General features: G+C 42.5%; 1 protein-coding gene across 1 annotated transcript; it reads right to left on the bottom strand.

Moving 5' to 3' along the window:
* Positions 1-1,601: 1,601 nt before the first annotated feature.
* SEPSECS (Sep (O-phosphoserine) tRNA:Sec (selenocysteine) tRNA synthase) lies at positions 1,602-23,755 on the bottom strand. The gene is made up of 11 exons (XM_026699762.2): positions 23,571-23,755; positions 21,980-22,134; positions 20,925-21,043; positions 19,820-19,978; positions 17,315-17,468; positions 13,216-13,318; positions 12,110-12,239; positions 11,051-11,142; positions 6,134-6,227; positions 5,069-5,159; positions 1,602-3,239 (listed from the first exon to the last, which is right to left on the bottom strand). Exons 1-11 carry the CDS (start codon positions 23,682-23,684, stop codon positions 2,951-2,953), a joined length of 1,500 nt encoding a protein of 499 aa, XP_026555547.2. The 5' UTR covers positions 23,685-23,755; the 3' UTR covers positions 1,602-2,950.
* Between the last annotated feature and the right edge of the window lie 136 nt (positions 23,756-23,891).

The raw sequence follows: 23,891 nt of genomic DNA on the forward strand, positions 1-23,891 counted from the left end.
GGAAGAAAACATGGATGCAACACAGATCGTTGGGTGCACCAGCCTCTTTTCCAAAAAAAACCCCAAAAACTGCTGATGGTACAGTAGAAAATATTTGGTCTGCCCAGATCTAGATGCAGTGCCATCATTTTCCACTCACCGCACTTTTGTTTTCCTTAATATAAATCGGACTGCTGCATTTTATATTCTGCCGATGTTCTGTGCTGCAGCAATGTAGGTAGGTAGGTAGGTAGGTAGGTAGGTAGGTAGGAAGGAAGGAAGGAAGGAAGGAAGGAAGGAAGGAAGGAAGGAAGGAAGGAAGGAAGGAAGGAAAACACCTACCCCACTGAACATTATTCAGCAATAAAGGAGAATATTTGCAGCTCGGGGTTGACATGAGGGATCCTTGGTGCTCTCTGAGCTTGGTGGTTTTCTTGCAGGCGTTTCATGACCCAACCAGAGAACATCATCAGTGCTAGAAGGGAAGGGGGTTTGTGGAGAGGAAGAGGAGGAAGACTGTGGGGTCCTTGGTGCTCTCTGAGCTTGGTGGTTTTCTTGCAGACGTTTCATGACCTAAACTAGGTAACATCATCAGTGGTAGAAGGAAGTGGGATTTGTGGAAAGTAGTAGTAGTAGTAGTAGTAGTAGGAGGAGGAGGAGAAGGAGAAGGAGGAAAGAGAGGAAATCTGTGGGATTCTTGGTGCTCTCTGGGCTTTGCTGTTTTCTTGGAAACATTTCATGACCCAACTAGGTTTAGCGCTAGAAGGAAGTGGGATTTGTGGAAAGTAGGAGCAGGACTAGGAGGAGGAGGGGGAAGAAAAGGAGGAGGAGGAAAAGAGGAGGAGGAGGAAAGGGAGGAGGACTGTGGGGTCCTTGGCACTTTCTGGGCTTTGCTATTTTCTTGCAGGCGATTCATGACCCAACTACATAACATCATCAGTGCTAGAAGGGAGGGAGGTTTGCAGAAAGGAAGGGGAGGAGGAAGGGGAAGAGTACGAAGGGAAGGATCAGCATAGATCAACTCCAAGGTTAACAGCAGGCCAACAATAAAATCAACAATACCCCAATCAAGGATCGGCCAAAGAAGCCAGCAGGAAACTGCCCAACCAAAGAACCTCCAAGACCACACCCACCAACACTGACAGGCAAACCACTAGAATATAAGCTGACAGCAAAGCCCACTAGCACTGATGATGTTACCTACTTGGGTCATGAAACGTCTACAAGGAAACAAGCGAGCTCAGAGGGCACAAAGGACCCCACAGTCCTCCTCCTCCTCCTTTCTGCAAATCTAACTCCTTTCTAGCACTAATAATATTACCTACTCTGGTAATGAAATGTCTGCAAGAAAACAAGCAAGCTCAAGGAGGCATCCTTTCTGATATTTTGATGCCAAATGCATGTCTTTCAAACACATCAGCCTTTAGGGCAGGGGTCTTCAAACTTGGCAACTTTAAGACTTGTGGACTTCAACTCTCAGAATCCTCCAGCCAGCCATGCTTAAAGTTGCCAAGTTCGGAGACCCCTGCTTCAGGTCAACCAATGTCAGCGAAATGTCATTTATCTATCAGAGATATCCAACGGCATGTGAGCATGTCCCATAAAACACGCAAAACCGAAGATAAATTAATTTTAATTTATTTCATCTCATCAGAAGAGAAACCAAATCTGAAACCGACATCGGTTGAGACTGGCTACATGCCAAGCAATCAACGTCCAAGCCTGTCAAACAGCCTTAATGTTAACAAATCAAGAGATCCTTTGGTACCCAGAACAATTTTGCATAGTTTCCGATAATTTCTATTTTTGTCCTCTGCCCATAGTTAGAGCCCCCAAGCAATTAGAATTTGCTTTCTGAATAATTTAAGGACAAGATAGAAATTGAAATAGGACTAAATGATTTTGGTGAAGTAGTTGCTTTAATGAGACAACTGCTTTAATGAGACAGGTAGCTACTTTAAATGAGACAAGTAGCTACTTTAAATGAGACAAGTAGCTGCTTTAATGAATGCTTTAATGAGACAAATAGCTACTTTAAATGAGACAAGTAGCTGCTTTAATGGAACAAGTAGCTGCTTTAATGAAGTCAATGAAATTCCGTGTCATTCCACAGAAGCTGTCTCAAAATAAATGGTCTGTGAAGGATTATGTCAAAGGTTGGAACAAGAGATACAGCTTCCTCACCCCTGAGAATGGTTTTGTGATTCTGGCACCACTGACGGGACTATTTCATTTATTTATCAAAGACTACTGCAGCAGCTTCGTATATAAATAATTTACACGGCACATATCATCAATGCTTTACTGAGTAGGCTGAAACAAGGGTGAACAGTGTATTAAGGCAAGGAGGTACACGTGAACTATCTTCTCTTGTCTCTCCCATGGAGCTTTGTAGCAGTTTGGGTTAAGTTCCCAGAAAGCAGAGGCGCATATCAAATCAGTGTGCTTGAATGTTGGGAAAAGATGTGGCTGCTTTAATGAGCTGCCAGTAAATGCTGTGTTTGCATCCCAACATGCCAGCGTATTTTCCTGGAACTGAACCTATAACATTGGTTAGAATTTATTATTGGGGATGTCATATTGCTTTGCCACTTCCCAGGGGAAATTAGAATTTGAGAAGGTACATAATCTGCCCTTAACGTGTAATTTTGTATTGGCAGCCCTCGCCAATGGCGCATGTTGTGCCAATATAAATTATTTTATTTGTTTTGAATGCAAAGCACTGAAATCTTTGTCTGTCCTGGTGACTGTCCCAATTCTTTTTAGGAATGCTAAATGATCAGCTCAGCTGTCGACAATTTAACATGGGATTTTAAAGGTGAATTTAAATTGAAATGCCCTTTTGGACGTATAGAATCCAAGGAAGGGAGCATAACGATTTCTTTATTCATTTCAACGGGACAACGCAGGAGAAGGCCCTGAGTTCATTCACATCTGATTATTTTTCTATTTAAAAAGAAAAAAAAACATTCTAAGCTGCAAATAATGTTTTGGGATCATCTCCTTTGCCTATCTTGCATTTTTCCATATCAGCATCCATATCTATGTTGGGCGGGAGTGGTCCATCTTGCTGGTCCTTTCCTCTTCTTAGGGCCTTCAGGCATTTGTCGAGCCTTTTCAGGAACATCTCCACATCTTCCTTCTTTATCCCAATGGCTGAGGCGGCATTGAGGTAAGAGCAACGATATTGGTCTGCATGGGCCATAAACCCTTTGAAGGTATACCCACTCACGGTTTGCACAGTCCCAAGAGACACCACTCTGTAAGGAAAGGAACAGGGAGTCAAAACGGGTTCCTTCCACTTCTTCTTGACTTGGAATAAGTGAGGGGGTCAATTCTACAAACCGAAGGACCTAAAATCCAACCCAGGGTGGATGTGTCCAAAATGGAAGTGCCTTTAAAACCTGTTGTCCATTGAGTTGGCTTGCTGTCAGGGTTCCGATGATTGCCCTAATTAAATCATGACCCTCGAGCAAGCTTCAAAGGAATCCAAAAGATTTATTAGGAGCAACATGTCTGGCATTAATCTGTATGAAGCCAACTCTGAGACACATCATAAATCAGATTCTCCAACAAAACATGTTCACAGGCTGGTTGTCATCAATCACACTCTCCAATGAAGGATTTTCAGGGGCAGAAGATCCGGTAGCCTAGGCTACAATCTTCACAAGATAAGCAGGGAATGTGCTTCTGGCTCTCATCTGCCACACTGCTCCCGCAGGCCTTTCCCCCATCCTTCTTATGGCAACTCGGAAACAGGAATAGGAATGATTTACGAGTTGACCCGTTAGTTTCGCTTCTGAGTTAAAATTCAGGGGTTAAGTGGTATACAGGGGGCCCTGGTCTTAGGACTGCAATGGAGTTTGTCTATTATCATCATCATCCATCATCATCATCACCACCACCCCCAATGGTGATGATCCAAGTGACCGACCTGATTTTACTTTTTTTTTGCGACTTTCGGCAAAACCATTGTAAAAAGGCGCTTACGGGATCGCGGGATGCTGCAAACAGTTGTAAAGGCGACCTAGTTCGCCGAGTGGCCGACACGGAGTCGTGTGACGGGGGAGGGAGGGGAAAAAAACCTTTCAGAACTGGGTCATATGTTCCTGCAAGGAAGTCCATTATAATTTCAGTCATAAAGTCAAGGACTTATTTATATGCGCTGTTTGACCGAGTCTGCAAGTCTTTGGGATCAATTCAGAGAATAAGTTCTCAGGTACTATGAAATGTGGATCTCTCTTGCTCCCTCTCTCATATCTATCAACCAACTATCATGTCTGCCTGTCTGTCCATCAATCCATCTCTCTCTCTGTCTGTCTGCCTGTCTACCTTATCTATTTATCTGTCACCTATTATGTCTGTCTGTCTGTCCATCCATCCATCCATCCATCCATCCATCCATCCAATCTATTAATCATCTATTATCTGTCTGCTGTCTATCTAATCTATCAATCAATCATCTATCATATCTATTTTTCTGTCTGTGTCTATCCCTCTGTCTATCCATTCATCTAATCTATCAATCATCTATCATCTATCGCATCTATCTGTGTCTATCTCTCTATTTACCATCTATCTAATCTATCAGATCTTTTTATCTGTCTGCCTGTGTCTATCTAATCTATCAATCAAACATCTATCATATCTGTTGGTCTTTGTCTATCCATTCATCTAATCTAGCTATCATCTATTGTCTGTCTGTCTGTCTAGCTAATCTATCAATCATCTCTCGTATCTATTTATCTGTCTGCCTGTGTTTGCCTGTCTGTCTATCTATCTGTATCTATCTGTCTGTCAATCTAATCTAATCTATCCATCCATCCAGCAAAGGTTGGGGACCCACTGAATTGAAAGGCTGCCTATTATCCTGAACTTTTCTCCAAATTACCATCCATAATGCCCAGGGCGTAAGATGATCAAATGCCATATGAATGAATGCCGTAAAGATGCAAAGAGCAAAAAGTAAAGAACTCAAAGGGCCACCATAGTTAAAAGGCCACAGATCCTCACGAGGGGCCCCTGGGGCGCACCCCAGTCTGCGAATCGAGATATTCCTGAATCGAAATGTTAACATAAATGGACCGACCTGGCTCCGGAAACTTGTCTGGTGAAAAGCATCGATCCAAGCTGCGTGACAGCTTCAGGGTTTCGTTCGTCTAGTTCTCTCAGGGACATGGCTGAAAATACAAAATAAGTAAATAAATAAAATTAAAATAAATAAATAATGGAATTTTACTCACTCTCTTGACATGGTTCAATATTACAAGGGCATCGATTTAAATTTAACTGTATTGCACGATCACCGTAGCCTTGGAATCAGAATTAGGTGTATCAGAATCTGCTTTCTTTTTAGAGAGTCATTGAGACTGCTTGGAGGTTTGTCTGTGTCCTCAGGGTCACCTGAGTGGTGCAAATGGGTGGGGGGCCTTCTTGGAATGGCTGAAAGGTCTGTGTTGTAGACAGGAGATAGATGATGTCAGATCCCTTTGACAGAGATAAACTTCCAAGGGCCTCTACAACCTTCTAAAAGGATGCAAATGACCAACTGCTGAAAGGACTATAAGAAGGCTCTATACCTATTTGCACCTCTCAGGTAACCCTGAGAGCAGAAACAAACCTCCAAGTGGCCTCAATGGCCCTCTAAAAGGATGCAAATGACCAGCTGCATGAAAGGAGTATAAATCCTTCCATTCCCCACCATCCAGTCAGAGTTGAAGAAGCTTCTTGGATGAGAAGAGAAACTTCTTCAAAGAAAAACCAGAAAGTCCAGTTGCCTCTTGATGTAGCAAGTCAGACAAACTGGTTGTCCAGTCTCTTCTTAAAATCCTCCAGTGATGGAGCACCTACAACTTCTAGAGGGAAGTAGTTCCACTGATTTAATTGTTCTGACAGGAAATTTCTCCATAGTTCCAGGTTGATTCTCTCTTTTGATTAGCTTCCATCCCTTGCTTCTTGTCCAGCCTTTTGGAAAATAAGTTGACCCCCCCTCTTATTTATGGCAGCCTCTTAAATATTGGAAACAACTATCATGCTATCCCATGTGCAATATCTTCATGTTATTCTGCCCAGAATACGACATATCACACACTGCTTTGGAAGGGAAATCAACCAGTCATTTTTATGCATGTTATTCCATTAAAGCCAACCTTACCTAGAGAGATAGGATTGTGTGGTGTGTCCAACAATCTTTCGTTGTAGGTTTCTGCCAATTTTTTCACCTCTGTTGAAAGGTATGAAAACATTTCCTAAGAAAAAGAAAGAAAGAAACAAAGGAAGAAGGGAGGGAGGGAGGGAGGAAGGAAGGAAGGAAGGAAGGAAGGAAGGAAGGAAGGAAGGAAGGAAGGAAAACAATCCGTTTTGAGTCTTGCTAATCTCTGGGAAATGCTCTATATCTTAGGAGTTGCATGTCAAACGTTGCCTGCATCAAACACACGGGTGTCTCCCGGCAACCATCTTGAAACATCCCCCTCACAGGTACAATTATAAAAATGGTTGCTGTGGAGACAGCATAATAAAAAGTTGGGAGTGCTTTTCTTCGGTTCTTTGCAGGAGCAGGTAAGAGAAAGGGAAGAAAGGCAGAAAAGGGAAAAAAACGATGAAGAGACCACAGACCTGCAAAATTAGCAAGCAAAAGACGGAATACGGGGGGTAGTTTTCTTCCCCCAGTAAGAAAATGATTTCCGTCTCAATTTCAAGCATGAAAATTTCGAGAATATGTTGGGGCCCCTCTTGCCAAATGGCAAATTGATGTGGTTGGCCCGTATACAAGCAGCTGCCACGAGGGCATGGATTTTTACCAGCTATGACCTTTGAACCTATCTGCCAAATGCTTCTTCATACAATCTCTCTTTTTCTTGCCCTAGGGGCGCTTTTTGTTACGGAATAACAGAACTGCAAGGGACCTTGGAGATCTTCTAGTCCAACCCGCTATTCAAGCAAGAGAACTTTCTGCCCTTCCAGACAAACAGAATAGAATTCTTTATTGGCCAAGTGTGGTTGGGCACACAAGGAATTTGTCTTGGTGCAAATACTCTCAGCGTACATTAAAAAAAAAAAAACATTCGTCAAGATGGCTATCCAGTCTCTTCTTAAAAGTTTCCAGTGATGAAACACCCACAACTTTTGGAGGAAAATCCTTCCACTGATTAATTGTTCTCACTATCAGGAAATTTCTCTCCTTAGTTCTAAGTTGCTTCTCTCCTTGATGAGTTTCCATCCTTATTGCTTCTTGTCCTGCCTTCAGGGGCTTTGGAGAATTGCTTGACCCCGTCTTCTTTGGGGAATCCCTAAATATTGGAAGACAGCTCTCATGTCACCCCTTAGTCCTTCTTTTCATCAAACTAGACAGGCTCAATTCCTGCAACCTTTCTTCATATATGTTTTAGCCTCTAATTGCCAATCACCTTTATTGTTCTTTTCTGCACTTTTTTCTAGAGTATCGTTTACAGTTCCATGCACCGTTGTTTCTCTCTCTCTTTTTTTTTTTTTAGAAAAAAAAGGATGAAAACAGCATTCTTAGAAATCTAGTGGAGGTTGAAGTTGTTTCTTTCCAGATCACGGGTTCTGCTCTGTTTTTTTTTTAAATAGAGGTTTTTTATGGAAAAAGCTGTTTTGCAAGGGACCAAGGTACATTTCCACAGCCCCAATGCAGTATAGATGAGAGGAAACCGTTCTCTGACTTGGTTCCTTTTTTCTCAGCACAATAAAACAATAAAGAAAAACATAAAACAAAGAGCTCTTAACTCATTAGAGGATATACATTTAACTCCCTGCCCCCAAGTATAATGAGCTCTTAGATCTTGCAAACAGCTAGCTAAGCAATTTGCTGTGCAATAAATTAATGGACCTTAATACTAAGTTCTATTTCACTGGGGAATTTATGAGGATGCCCAAGCAGAAGTCTTAACTTTAAAAATGGTAACTGAATTTCATTGATTTTTCTTACATCGCCTATCCCATATTTAAGCCAGGTGCAAAAGAATATTACCATGCTAGAGAAATATTAAACAAGTTGTTTATTCCCTGCTGGAGTGTCAGCTGAATTTCTGGAGGCGGGGGAGTTAGGCAGTGGTGGGATTCCAATAATTTAAACAACCCCTTTCTCTGCCCTAATGATTTCTTCCAACAACCAGTTCACCAAACTGCTCAGCAAGATAATAACTGGTTCTCCTGACTCGGTGTGAACTAGCTGAATCCCACCACTGGAGTGAGGACAAAAATAAAACAAAACAGTTCAGTTGTAAATTAAGCAAGACCAATGAGGAAGTTTGAACCTAAAGCAAGCTGTCAACTCATAAAATATTTCTATGGTCTTTTCTGAGTTGCCAACAGAAAGGGAGGGGGGGAGCAATGCGGCAGCTTGCAAAATGAAAGTGCATTCCACAAATGTTTTCAAAGATAGTAACTAGGTGACCGAAGTTTCTGCCGGCAAAATTCTAATTGGAGAACATGATTGATGACTTGGCTAAGGATGTGTCCCATTGGAGAACAGGAATTAGGATACACCCAGGGGGTGGGGGGGGAAAACCAGGGTCAAGGGTGACAGTGAATGATGTGTCTCAGAGTAGGCTGCACCCAGGCAGTGCCGGCATGTTTACTCCTAATAAATCTTCTTTAAGTTTTGGAAGTTCGGCTCAAGACTCATGATTTGAATGGGGGTAGCTGCCGGAATCCTGACACAAGCTATATTTCTTTTAGCTTCCAAGATCTGAGACTGAACTGCAGGTAGTCTTGGATTTATGACAACGGAGCCCAACGTTTCTGCTGCTGACTGGGACATTTGTGTCGTCAATTTTGCCCCATTTTACGACCTTTCTTGCCCAAGGGAATGACTGCCACTGTTAAGTTAGAATACTACCAGTAGTCCTCAACTTCCAACTGTTTGTTTAGTGACCATTTCAAAGTTACAATGATACTGGAAAAAAGGGACTTCTGATCACGTTTCACACTTGTGACCGCTACGGCATCCCCATGGTTTACATTTGGATGTTCGACAACTGACTCATATTTATGAAGGATGCAGCATCCCAAGATCATGGGATTCCCCCCCCTTTTTTTGCAAACTTCTGATAAAGCCAAGTCCATGAGGGAGCCGGACTCACTTAACAACTGCCTGACTCCTTTAACAAAAGTGGTGAAACTCACTTAACAACCTTTCTCACTTAACAACGTGAATGTTGGGCTCGATTGTGGTCGTAAGTCGAGGACTGCTATCATGCTCCTGTTGGAGTCTGACTCTGAGGGAAAGGAGGAACAGCTGATAGGGAGTGGGAGTGTGGCTCCAGAGGTTGTGGAGGAAACTGGGGAAGGGCAAAGGCCGGCTGGGCATTCAGAAGAAGACCCAGGCCCATCCCTTCTTCATCCTAGAGCACACAGGGAGGAACAGATAAGGGAGAAATGTGAGTGGCATGGTCTACAGGGGAGGAAAGGGCCCTGATCCCCTTCATGGGCTGCAGCTGGGAGGACTTTTTAAAAGGACAAACTGCGCATGGCCTAGTGCTGGAAACAAACTGTGAAATAATTCTAGTCTTTCAGTTCTTATCTGAGTCTGGCGTCTTTCTCAGTGTGTGTATTTCGATATCTGTGGACGTCTTCAAGCCCTTATCCTGCCTTGTCTCACTAATTGCTTCAGTATGGTTTGCGTTGTTTTTTCCCTATTTATAATTTATATGTATTTTGAGTTTGAACGACATTTCTTCCTTTTTGCAACTGTTTGTGTTTCCTTTTTCTCTAGTCAATGATAATTGGAGCTTTGAAGTCAAGTTGAAGGAATTAAAGGGACTTCACCCGTTTTTGTGACTTTGTTGCTTTTGTATCCCACCCTGGGTCATCTGTACTGATGTGAGGATTAAAGAAGGAAAAGAAAACCACTGCCTTAGTGGGGGGAGAAATAGTTTTTCCTCTTCCCCTCTCCCCAGTGGGTATAGTTTAGAACCAAAATAGAAACAGCACTAAAAATAGCTTTTCTGGAGAACATCATAGCTTCGATTTAGCTTTTAAAGAGCAATAAGGTAATAAACCGCTGGCATTAAATTTTATCATTCTGGAACAGGCCAAAAGAGACTCCGGCATTTTGAAGATATTGTGACATTTCGAGAACTAAAATTCATAAGAGCAAAAGTACATTTTTTTAGATCTGGGAGGAGTGCCCAAACTTGACAAATTTAAGACCAGAATAATGGAGCTGGAAAGGATCTTGGAGGTCTTCTAGTCTGACCCCTCTCACTCAAGCAGGAAACTGGGACCAAAATATCTGCTGGGGGGAGGGAGCTGAGGCTGAGTTGCTGTTTCCTTTAAGATTTTTTTCTCTCTTTTAGGGGAAATATATTTTCATTTTGCCACCAAAAAAGGCACCAGGTCTTATTTTCAGGGGATGCAATCCATTGACTAATCTCACTTGTGTGTGTCGCCCCCGCCTCCTTTTAGCTATCAGAGGCCTTCAGGAACTACGTCATCTGTGGCCGGCAAGGCTTTCCTGAAGGCCTCTGCAGCCAATAACTGAGCTCAGGATCGATCCAAAGCTTTGTTATCAGCTACAGAGGCTTTCAGGAAAGCCTTGCCAGACTTGGCCGGCTGCAGAAGAAATGGGCCGGCCAGGCAGGTGTTGAGGTGAGCGAGGCCTGGCTACACCTGTACAAAGGCAAGTAGTAGGGCAGCTCCACCCTCCCATCCTCACCCTAGCTTAATTTTTTCCGATCCACTCTGGAGTAGACGGGAACTTAATTAGGGCTTATTTTGGAGGTAGGGCTTATATTAGGCACACATGTAAAAAAAAACCAAGCTAGGACTTACTTTCAGGGTAGGTTGTATTTTGGGGGAAACAGGGTTATGTCCTGGGGGTAAAGTTTCTGTTTCCTCTAAGATTTTTATTTCTCTTTTAGGGGAAATATCTTGCCTTTTTAATAGTTCCTAAAATATTTCATTCCTCTAGGAGCGGGGGTGGGTGCTAACTTTCTACAAATCAAAATCAGAATCCAGAAGCTGCCCAAGACCCAAAGCCCTACGCATGCCAGTCACCTGCTCGTAAGTGCAAATCAGCACTTTGGGCCCTTTAATCCAGAAATGCTACCTTTCTTTCTCGAAGAAGTTGCCGGTATCCCTTGGTGCCCAAACTCAGCAGCGTAATGAGCACATCTAAGGAAGGAGAAGCCGAGGCTCTGCCTAGAGAAAAAAAGAAAGAAAGAAAAGCAATCGGTCATTTTTGTTCTTACTGTGAAAACAACAAACCTCTCGGGACATTTTGTTTAAAAAGTCATTTCCACTTTCATTTTTTTAAAAAAATCAATTTTAAAATTTACATTAAATTTTATAATCTAAGAGAGAATTTCTACGAGATGATGTATGCGTGGTATGTAATCACCAGATAAGTTATCCAAGATGTATAAAGGCATGTCAAATGAATGTTGGAAGTGTAAAAGCTCACAATAGAATACCTGATGCTAACAGGCTTGAAATTTTGGACCTGGACAACCTAGTACTACGGCCCCATACAGTCTGACCTAAGTTAAGGACACAAAATTGTCTGCCACAATGTCCTGCCTGTCAACAACTACTTCAGCTTCAACCGCAATAACACACGAGCAAACAATAGATACAAACTCAGAGTAAACTGCTCCAAACTCAATTGCAAAAGATATGACTTCAGCAAAACAGAATGCCTGGAACTCACTGACTGCTTAGAAAGTTAACTGGTTGAATCCCACCACAATTTTATAATACTCTATAGTGGTTCAGCAGCCAAGGATGCTGAGCTTGTCGATCAGAAAAGTCGGCAGTTCAGTGGTTCGAATCCCTAGCGCCAAGTCATGGAGCGAGCTCCCATTCCTTGTCCCAGCTTCTGCCAACCTAGCAGTTCGAAAGCATGTAAAAACGCAAGTAGAAAAATAGAGACCCCCTTTGGTGGGAAGGTAGCAGACTTCCGTGAGCCTTCGAAGGCGTTTAGTCCTGCCGGCCACATGACCATGGAGACGTCTTCAGACAGCGCTGGCTCTTCGACTTTGCAACGGAGATGAGCACTGCCCCTTAGAGCCAGAAACGACGAGCATGTATGTGCAGGGAGGGGAACCTTTACCTTTTTACCTTATAACTTCACAAAAAATGTTTTTTAAAAAAACCAGCAATGACGTACCTGGATACATTTTGCTGATTTCCTGTATGAAGGCGTCACTGAAGCCAGCGATGACAGCACCACCTACTGGAACCATGAAATTTTTGTCCAAACTTTGCACAAAGGCATCGATCCGGCCTCTTCGGGCGCCCTAAAAAAAAAAGACAAAATTACACACATACACACACACACACAAATCAGGAAGAACAAAAAAATGATAAAAAGTTCCTTTTTAATCTTGTAAAAGTTGGGTTCGCACGATGCAATGTCACAGCCCATAGCTGTCTGGGCCTTTCTGGGTTAGGTGATACCCCCCCCCCCAAAAAAAACTACAGATAGTCCCCAATTTACAACTTCATTTAGTGACCGCTCAAAGATACGACGGCCCTAAAAAAGTGAAATAGGACAATTTCCCACTCTTATGACCATTGCACCTATCACCACCACCCCGCCCCCATGGTCTCGTGATCCAAATCCAGATAGTCTTGGCAGAAGAAGGCAAGTACAAACCATTTCCAGAAAACAGGTAGTCCCGTTTCCCCCCAAATAAGACCGTCTTATATTTTTTCCCCACCAAAAAAGGCACCAGGTCTTATTTTCGGGGGAACGTCATCCATTGACTAGCCTCACTTGCATGCATCGCCGCCGGCCTCCTTTTCACTGTCAGAGGCCTTCAGGAACTTCTCAAGGCTTTCCTGAAGGCCTCTGCAGCCGATAACTGAGCTCTGGATCAATCGGGAACTTTGTTATCAGCTCCAGAGGCCTTCAGGAAAGTCTTGTCAGCCTTGCTAGTCGCAGAGGAAATGGGCCAGCAAGGCAGGTTTCGGGGTGTGACAGGCCTGGCTACAACTGTCCAAAGGTAAGTAGTAAGTACAGCTTCACCCCCCCATCCCGACCCTAGCTTAATTTCTACCCATCCACTCTGGAGTGGGTGGAAACTTAATTAGGGCTTATATTGGGCGCACGTGTAAAAATCAAGCTAGGACTTACTTTTGGGCTAAGGCTGTATTTTGGGGGAAAACAGGGTACTTTCTTCCCATTAAAACAATCAATTTCTTCATTTCTGCTAGCTCCCTTATTTTTTCCCCCTAATCCTGCCTTCTTCTGTGGTGGGGTGCTGACCTTACCTGCTGAATGAGATGCATGCACTTGGAAGACTGAACTCCATACGCATTATTCACAATGTGGGGGACATTGTACTTGGCGCACATCTCAGCCAGTTCCTCCAATCTGCAAATTACAAAACGGGAAAGTTCCGGCAAAAAGGTCAGAACTGAAAAACATTCTGTGAATTTTACTATATGCATATGACAGACAAGCTTTTTAGAACAGAATGGAATGGAAGAGAACAAAACAGGAGAATAGCATGGCCTGGCATAGCACTGGATAGAATACTATAGAATAGGGAAAGAAAATAGAAATAGGAAAAGGAACAGAATAGAATAGACTACTGTAGAATATGGAACGAAAATAGGAATAGGAATATGAATAAGAATAGAATAAAATAGAATAGAATACTGTAGAATATAGAAAGAAAATAGGAATAGGAATTAGAATAGAATAAAGAAGAGAAGAGAATCTGTAAAATATGGAAAGAAGATAGAAATGGAATAGAATACTGTAGAATATGGAATGAAAATAGGAATAGGAATATGAATAAGAATAGAATAAAATAGAATAGAATACTGTAGAATGTAGAAAGAAAATAGGAATAGGAATTAGAATAGAATAAAGAAGAGAAGAGAATCTGTAAAATATGGAAAGAAGATAGAAATGGAATAGAATACTGTAGAATATGGAATGAAAATAGGAATAGGAATAGAAAGAATAGAATACTGTAAAATATCGAAAGAAAATAGCAATAGGAATAAGAATTAGAATAGAATAAAGAAAAGAAGAGAAGAGAACCTGTAGAATATGGAAAGAAAATAGGCATTGGCATAGAATAGAATAGAGTTAATACAGTCTTATTAATATCCCTCTATCATGTAGAAGCTAAAAACTCCCCTTGTGTTTGCCCCAACATGATTGCAAAGATACCTATTTGCACGTAAGAAAAATTCTTTCCAGAACCTTTTTCAACCACCTTTCTTTGAAAGACAATTTAACCTTAAAAACTAACCTTAACAATTAATTAAAGGATAAATGTTCTCATTATATGGGAACGGCAGGCATAATTGATGCGCTTAGTCACTCGTGGTTTGGCTTCCTTGCACAGACCCAAATCACCAACAAAATTATACCATGCATAATTCAACCTTGAAAAGAGAGGCAGGGGTTGAGGTCGCTATCAAAGGTATTTTGGTAGTGAAAGTTTGCTCATTTAAAAAAAAAAACTCTTACTAAAGACATCAAGCATGCAGAACGGGGTTTTGATGCAATTGATGAAATTTAAAAGAGAGAGAGAGAGAGAGATATTTTTAATTATTGCTGATTTAACCCTTTGGGAGGAAAAGGCAAAAAAGAAGAATAAAGAGGGAGCTGGAGTCACAATTCGATGAGTCTGCTTATCCACAAATAGCTTCAGGAGCAGACAAGGTGAGTTCCCTTCTGCTTTCAGACCTCCAAGAGCAAAGAATTCCTTCCCACCCAATTAAGCAATAAACAGGACAGCTGTCGAATTGCAACAGTTCGTTTAGGGACCGTCCAAAGTTAAGACAGCACTGGAAAAAAAAAGAGGGACTTGGGACCGTATATCCAGAGTTACGACCTTGGATGCATCCCTGTGCTCACATGATCCACTCACTGAGCAACAGAAATTTTGGGCTCAATGGTAGTCATAACTCGAGGACTACTTGTCAGTGTGGAAAAGGGGTTCTTTTAACAATATATATGTATTTATCTCTCACATATTTCCTACCAACCACCCAGTCTACCGGATGACAGCTAGTGGTAGTATGTTGATACTACCCTCCTGCTCAATTTCCCCTCATCCTTTTTCAGTTGGGTCCTTCTCCATCTTAAACCCTCCAGCCCAGCATTTCTCAGCCTTGGCAATGTTTAGACGGGTGGACTAAAACTCCCAGAACTCCTTGTTGGCTGGGGAATTCTAGGAGTTAGAATAGAATAGAATTTGAATAGAATAATAGAATAGAATTTGAATAGAATAGAATAATTAATAGATTGAAGAATAGAATAGAATTTGAATAGAATAGAATAGAATTTGAATAGAATAGAATAATTAATAGAATGAAGAATAGAATAGAATTTGAATAGAATAGAATAATTAATAGAATAGAATGAAGAACAGAATAGAATTTGAATAGAATAGAATAGAATTTAAATAGAATAGAATTTGAATAGAACAGGGCTTCCGGTTTGAGCTTCTTTGGCGACAGACCGAAACCTCGTCTTTGCAAGGCTTCGAACCATGCTCATCGCTGGCGCGCCCCGAGCCGGCTGGTTTCGGGGCTAAGCCACCCCGTAGAGGTGGTGAAGAAGGGGGAGACTGCCTGCAGGGTTGAGGAGAGCCGCATCTCTCCTTCCCAGCTGGCCATTACTCCCTTTCCGAAGGCGGTTTCAGCGGTGGTCAGAAATGGCCACTGTTAGGAATAACATAGGTTACCTAATGTAGTTTGGGTAAAATAATATATATAAACTATGATTGTAAGTTTAAGTGTGTCACTTTAAAACTGCAAAGCATGTAATTTTGGGTGCGGTGTGAAACCACCATAAGAGGGAGCAAGAGAACCTGATTGATTGCTGACGATCGCTGACAATTACTGGATTGCATCGATTGATGGTTTGTTAACTGTGTGTTTCCCCTACTGCTGAGTTGCTGAAGGAAGAGAGGAGTTTTTGAGTTCTTCATATCTCTACTGCAAGGAGATATATTTACTGGACTGATATTTGTAAGTTTACTGACCTCTCTTTTTCGACACTGGAATTTGCAACTGAATAATCCCTGGACGGACTGGACTAGTGAATGATATATGGACTGTTTGACTATGCTATAATTCTTATTGGAATAAACTATTTAATTAGCACTGTGTATCTGTTTTACTGAGTGTAAGCTACAAAAACGTTTATCTCACATATTTTGCCTGCCTGCCTGACTGCTGTGCAGATTCTGCTAGGGTGTATCCCTAACAGCCACCACAAAGAGGAACTCGACTGGAAAAGAATGTGCAGGAAGAAGATAAGAAGAGAAAGTTTTGGTTAACCGGGTCAAACAGCAAAAGCAACAAATAAGGTACCCTGGAATTGAAACTATTTAAAAAAAACCAATAATATTGTTCACTAAGATTTTTAAGCTGTGAAGGAGAGAGAAAAGGAAAAAGATTTAAGTGCAATTTGAATAGAATAATTAATAGAATAGAATGAAGAATAGAATAGAATTTGAATAGAAAATATTAATAGAATAGAATTTAAATAGAACAGAATTTGAATAGAAAATATTAATAGAATTTAAATAGAATATAATTTGAATAGAATAGAATTTGAATAATTAATAGAATAGAATGAAGAATAGAATAGAATTTGAATAGAATAAAATTAATAGAATAGAATAGAATAAGGAAAAAGAATAAAATAGAAAAGGAAATAGGAAAAGAATAGAATAGAATAGAATAGAATAGAATAGAATAGAATAGAACAGAACAGAACAGAGTAGAGTAGAGTAGAGTAGAGTAGAGTAGAGTAGAGTAGAATAGAGTAGAATCCAATCCCAAGTTTTATTAACTTGATGATTAAAAGTCTGGAGGCTAAAACATACGAAGAACAGTTGCGGGAACTGGGTATATCTAGTCTAGTGAAAAAAAGGACTAGGGGTGACCTGATAGCAGTCTTCCAGTGTCTCAGGGGCTGCCCCAAAGAAGAGAGAATTATTCTTCAAAGCATCTGAGGGCAGGACAAGAAACAACCGATGGAGACTAATACAGGAGAGAAGCAACCTGGAATTAAGGAGAAACTTCCTAACAATCAGTGGAACAACTTGCCACTAAAAATCGTGGGTGCTCCATCACTGGAGGGTTTTAAGAAGAGATTGAAGAGCCACCTGTCTGCAATGTCTCCTGCTTAATCAGGGCTCTATTCTGATTGATGGATTGATCCTGTCCTACTCTTATTTGAATCAATCCTTGTTTTCCAAGCCTTTAGGATCTGTTGGAGAGCAGCCAAGGAGGGCCAGAGATTTTCTTCCTTTCTGTGAAACTCTGCTAAATCTTATCACGCACACAAGAGTCCTTCAAACTCTTCGCGCCACCGTTTCCCCGGGGGTTTATTTACCTGTCAGGGACCCTTGGAGCAAAACAGGACGTCGTGGAGTGAACACAGAGGACGTGCTCAGCCCCAAGATCCAGGATTTTAGCTTCCACGGCCTGGAGATCAGTTCGTAGCTCGTCTCCTTCTAAAACATTTTCTATCACCACGGGCTCAAAACCTAACCCGGCCAACAACACAAACAGAAGGAATGAATGAATGGGCGTCCAAGGTCCTTCTGCAATTTAATTCTTTTCACCTGCAAACCCCTCTTTCCTTTCCACTTCATTTTTTGGTTTGGTTGGTTCGATTTGGGCACAGCGGTAGCCAGTTTTGAAATGTCCGGTTACAAATAGGTTACAAATAGGTCTCACGAAGGTGTGGGCAAATGCGACGGGCAAACAGAGCGACGATTGTGCAGAATAGTTAAGCTGCGCAAAATATTCACGAAACCGGAAGCTTCTCTTTTTTGAGGTAGGACAGACAAGCCAATTGGAAAAAAACAAAACAAACAACAATTTGGGAGTGCTTATTCCTTTGCACGGATTGTACTTGCCAAACCCTGGAAAGAAAAAGGGATGCCGACGATTTGAAGAATGGATTTTGAAATTCACCGAATTAGCAGAGATGGTGAAATTAACTGTGTTGTGGTCGGCCGGTGAGGAGGTTGGGGTGTGACATGGGCCAGTCTTGGAGTCTGGGGAAAGGCTCTGACGAGGGCTCTGGGTCGGAGGCAGAGATGGAGCCAGGGCTGTCCGACAGTTATCAGCTGCCTTCGGAGTCGGAGATCAGTGGGGAAGAAGAACAGCTGGAGCCTGTTCCCAGAGTGTGCATGCACAGAGCTGCCAGAAGAAGGGAACAGTTAAGGGTTGACTTGGGAGTAAAGCCACAGGTGGACAGTGAATGGCTCCTCTCAGAGGGAATAAAAGAGGAGCAAAAGGGGAGTGGGGAGACAATTAATTCATTTGGGTGAAGATCTGTTCTTCCATTCTTGTCAAGTATTGTCTGCTGCAGTGTGGCGTCTGAAAGAAATCGGCCTGGGAACCCTCCAAGCCTGACAAAGGTCTGTAATTGTGAACTATCTTGAAAGACTGTTGGCCGGGACTTTGCTGGATGTGAATGAGAGGAATTCACATTATTAGCTTAATAAAAAGGGGTTCTGTCTGGACGAGGAGTCTGCTTCGTGATTTTGGGGAAGCCTAGGTCAGAACAAACTGCTTTGATTTAGAGATAATGGACTAGACAGCTTTATACGAGATGGAAACCGTCTGTGGACTTTTTATGCGCTAAATATAATAGCAGATGGTTAACAGTGGGATTGGAAGATTAGTGTAAAGTTTAGTTCAATGTTGACTGCTTTTTGTATATAAAATAAAATTTCCATATGTGTAATGCTTAGCTTTAATGTTGACTGCTCTTTCTTCATACACACACACACACACACACACACACACACACACACACACACACAAATCCATGTGACATGTGATTCAAATTTGGATGCTTGACCCCTGACTCATATTTATAACTGCTGCAATGACCCCTTTTGCGACCCCCCCCCGATGAGCCAAGTCAAGGAGAAAACCAGATTCATTTTACAAAGTTAACATCTGCCAGTGTTTCACTTAACAACCACGGGGGCAAGACCATGGGGCTCCAATGGGGCCCTTGACTGATGCCTTGTTTTGTGACACAAATGTCGTAAGCTCGCTCAAGGACCGGCTGTGCTCAAAAGAAACAGGATGGGGAGAGAACAGCCATTGCTGCAACCCTCCAAAATCACCCGAAAGAATGACGCTCGATCTACAAAAACAAAAACCTGAGCTGACAGACCCCATTTTTATGCCCGTTCCCCCCAGCTGAGGCGGGGGGATGAAATTGAAGCGGGGGGATGAAATTTCTACCATGCCCATTTCCAAAATCTATCTATACATAAAAGCGAAAGACCCCTCATGCATCATCACAAAATCTCCAGAACCGTAAAGCCTATGAAATTTGGCACGCATGTTCCTCTTGGCTTCTAACTGCTCGCTAAGAAAGGATTTTTCAAAATGACCACCAGAGCATTTAGAGTATTTCCTATATTATTATTATTAACATGCTCTGATGCTAAGGAGTTCTACTCTCCCTCCCCACCTGAAAAGAAATCTCTTCCAGATGCAAAATACAAGCAGAGGAGAGGAGTTTCAGTTTCACAGCAGCACCAAGCAGCTTTAGTACAGAACAGTTGAGCTAAACCACACCCAGGCTCCTTGCTGTCTCCTTCCTCACACAGCAAATACTATTTCAGTTTCCAAACATCCCTCAACTCTCTCACACACTGACAGGAAGCTAGCCACATGAATAATGATGGATGCTGATAGGCAGAGGCAGAATTTTCCACCCTTCATTTTCCTCCCCAAAAACTAAGCCTGACCACATAGTTTTGTAGCGAAGCACAGGTATCCAGTTAGTCAATAAAATGAAATGCAAGGCATGTTGAAATTGCATACTCCACACCAGCCCACTGCTGCCTCTGCGGATCAGACGTACCTGCGGTAACCATGGATTTGAAGCAGGATTTCTGGTCGATGCGAGGCCAGAGAATATACCTGGCCTTTGGTCTTTGGTGCCGGAGCGTTAAGAAACACAAAGTGAGGCTCATGCCGGTTGCCATGGGAACCACGAAGCAGCTACTGGTGGCCTGGACCCCTGTAAGGGAAGGAGGATTTGCACTTAAACTTCTAAGAGAGGGATCTTTTTAACGAAGGAAACGATTTGCAGCTTGGCTGTCGCTGAGCTTGGTGGTTTTCTTGCAGACATTGCATGACCCAAGTAGGTAACATCATCAGTGCTAGAAGGGAGGGAGGTTTGCAGAGAGGTGGAGGAGGAGATGGAGGAGGAGGAAGAGGAGGACTGGGGGAGTGGGTCCTTGGTGCTCTCTGAGCCTGCTTGTTTTCTTGCAGACATTTCATTACCGAACTAGATAACATAATCAGTGCAAGAAAGGAGGGAGGTTTGCGGAGAGAAGGAGGAGGAGGAGAAGGAGATAAGGATAAGGAAGGAGTGGGAGGATGAAGAGGTGGAGAAGGCGGAGAAGAAGGAAAAAGGCTATGGGATCCTTGGTGCTCTCTGAGTTTGGTTGTTTTCTTGCAGACGTTTCATGACCCAAATAAGTAACATCATCAGTGCTGGAAGGAAATGGGAGGAGGAGAAGGAGAACTTGGGGTCCTTGGTGCTCGGTGAGCTTGGTGGTTTCCTTGCAGACATTGTATGACCCAAGAGACAATCAACCAGCTCCAAAAAGAGCAAACGGACCCCAGAACCTCCCCACCAGAACCCAGATCAGCATAGGTTAACTCCGAGAATAACAACAGACCAACAATCAACATGTGTAAACGATACTTCAATCAAGCAACTGTCAAAAAAGCTAACAGTAAACAACCCAGCCCAAAAAATCCCTCCAAGACATTCCCCATGCACCCACTCACCCTGACTGACTGGTCAAGACACAATAATATAAACTGAGAGCAAAACCCCACTGCCTTCTATCCCTGCTGATGTTACCTAGCTGGGTCATGAAAAGTCTGCAGTAAAACCAGCAAGCTCCGAAAGCACTGGGGATATGCATATGATCCAAGATTTACTTGATACTTACCAGCAAGCTTTAAAATATCCAAGACCACTGAATTAGTCAGTTTGTTCAAGAGACTGGAGCCTGCCGCTTTGGGCTGGACCGCCGCGATGTCTCCGGACCGTCCGATTCCATGAATCAATCTGGAAATCAAACAGAATATTGGTGAAAGTAGGAAAAAAATATTTTTTTTCCAATTTAAAAACTGGAAAGACTAAGGAGCAGATGGTGTGAAATCTTGCTGAGGAAGGAACAAGATCCTCTTGGGGGAAATGGTAGAGAAGTACGACAATTGGTTCTAATAGTTTGGAATTATATTGTATTTATTATTTTTATTATTATTTATTTTATTTTTTATTTATTTATTTGTAGCACTTCTATATCCATCTTAGATAAAATTCTCATTTGGGCTGTGGGAACTAGACAGTGACTTGAGACAGGAAGAGGAATCTCTCTCTATAAAAGTAAAATATCACTTACCCACCATCACAAAATCTCTAGAAGCGTAAAGCCTACAAACTTGAAATTTGGCACATCTGTTCCTTTTGGCTTCTAGGGGCTCACTAAGAAAGGATTTTTCAAAATGACCATCGGAGCATTTAGAGTATTTCCTATATTATTGTTAGTATTAACACGCTCTGATGCTAAGGAGTTCTACTCCCCCTCCCCACCTGCAAAAGAAAACTCTTCCAAATGCAAAACACAAGCAGAGGAGAGGAGTTTCAGTTCCAGTTTCACAGCAGCACCAAGCAACTTTAGTACAGAATAGTTGAGCAAAGCTATGTCCAGGCTCCTTGCTGTCTCCTTCTTGCTCACACAGCAAATACTATTTCAATTTCCAAACAGCCCTAAACTCTCTCACACACTGACAGGACGCAAGCCAGATGAATACTGATGGATGCTGGTAGGCAGAGGCAGAATTTTTTCCTCCTTATTTTCCTCCCCCCAAACTAAGCCCGACCACATAGTTTCATAGCGAAGCACGGGTATCCAGCTAGTTATTATTATTGGCATCCTGTGTGAATAAGCCAATGGAGTGCCCAAACAAAACTCGGGTCAAAAACAAACCACCTTTTTACCTGTAATGTCTCCGAGCCACTATTTGGGACGCGACTCTTCCTTCTCGCTCACCCACACCGCAATTACCAAGGAAATTATTGCTATCCATAATTGCAAGTTCGTGAAGGAAGAGTTCAATTGTGCTTTCGTCCCATCCTTCTTCAGGACATTTGCCCTTCAGGGAAAACAACAACAGTACACCAATAATAATAACACAATATAAAGAAGCTATGCGAAAAATACACAATCTTGTCTTCTTCCATCTGACCAGGATCCTAACATCCCTTTCCAGGTTGCTCCGTTTGGTATTATCACTTGTTGTATCTGCATTATTACTAAACTTTATTACTCTTTTATGTCTTTTAAAAACAAAAAGATAATCATTACATTAACAATTCTATGACATCAATCTCATACATTTCTGTCTTTTGTGCATATTTAAAAATATACATAATTTGTGCAAATATATACATTTAATCTATAAATTCCTTATCTTAAATTCCTTCACTTTCCTTTTTTTCCTTTTAAACTATACTTTATTAAACTTTTATTACATTAAAAACATCAACCAATCAATATATCATAAATGTATATCATTTTACTGCCCTGTTTTCAAGCTTTGTTCATGGGAACAAGTCCATGAAGAAGCAATAATAGTTGAGCAGGGGGTTGGACTATACGACCTCGGGGGTCTCTTCCAACTCTGTTATTTTGTTAACTGTGTGGGTTTTTTTTTTTAACTGTTGAACTTCCTGTCTCAAAGACCAATAAAGGCTTGATGGCTTATGTAGCTATTAAACCAAAATAAAATATGGGAAAAATCTAAATTTTAATGGTAGTTGGGATTTTAATTTTAAAACAATACTTGGTCATTGCAAAATGCTGAAGCTTCCCATTCTTTTTATTTATTTATAAGATGGGGGGGAATCTGTTTTGTTAAGATATAATCACGTTTACTGGCTGAAATAAGACTTAAAGCTAAGTTACAACCAGCATCCTGGGATTTGCTACATTAAATCTATTATGCCAGTCCCTAACAATGGGGTTTCCTTCCTTTCAATAGGCCAAAAGCGAGTCAATTTGGGATTTTTTTTTGGATTTCATAATCTTAGCTTAAACCATAGTTTGTCCAGTTCAAGGTTGTGAGCTACTCCCCAGGGGTTTCTGGAAAACAAAAAGGTGAAAATAAAAATTCAGCAGACATCCCGAGGCTCTCCTGGTGGCCTCCCAACCAGCCCAGACTAGGTGCTAAACTTGTGGACTTCAACTCCCAGAATTCCTGGAGCCGGCAGTGGGGGTGGGAAAGAGCTATGGCCCCTTTCATGACATGTGGACTTCAACTCCCAGGATTCCGGGGCCAGCAGGGATGGGAAACTATGGCGCCTTTATAACGGGGGGGGGAAACATGCTGGCTGAGGAATTCTGGGAGTTGAAGTCCACACGTCATAAAAGCGAGAGTTTTCCACCTAGTTGCGGCTATAGCAAACTCAGTGGCTTGGATCCAAGCTCCGCCCTCTCAGTGGGGAGGCGTGCCTAATCAGCCCGGGGGCGGGGCTTCCTCCGAAACCCCGCCTCCTCCCTCTGTTTCCCCCGCCCCGGAGCGAGCGGCACCTGTTCCAGCAGCGTCCGCACTCGCAGCTCGTGGGCGCGGCGGCCTTGCGATCCCTGCCGCACGTAAGCCGCGTTCACCAGCCTCTCGCCGGCCTGGAAGTTCTCGGAGTTCATGACAGGCGACGGGCGACGGGCGAGCAGCGGCGGGAGGCGTGACCAGCGCGCAGACGCAGTTGACCCCAGCGGGAAAACCTCCCCCGCCCCGAACCACTCCGCGACGCAGCGTGAAGGCGGCGCGCTCCCTCTAGGGGCGGGGAGGAGGAAGCTCAGCGGCGGTCCAATTTAGTTTGATTTAGCGCTGGGATAGGAGACCACCGGGCA

The sequence above is a fragment of the Pseudonaja textilis genome, chromosome 6 (assembly GCF_049901715.1).
Source record: "Pseudonaja textilis isolate UNSWEBS1 chromosome 6, rPseTex1.2, whole genome shotgun sequence".
Taxonomy (NCBI): Eukaryota; Metazoa; Chordata; class Lepidosauria; order Squamata; family Elapidae; genus Pseudonaja; species Pseudonaja textilis.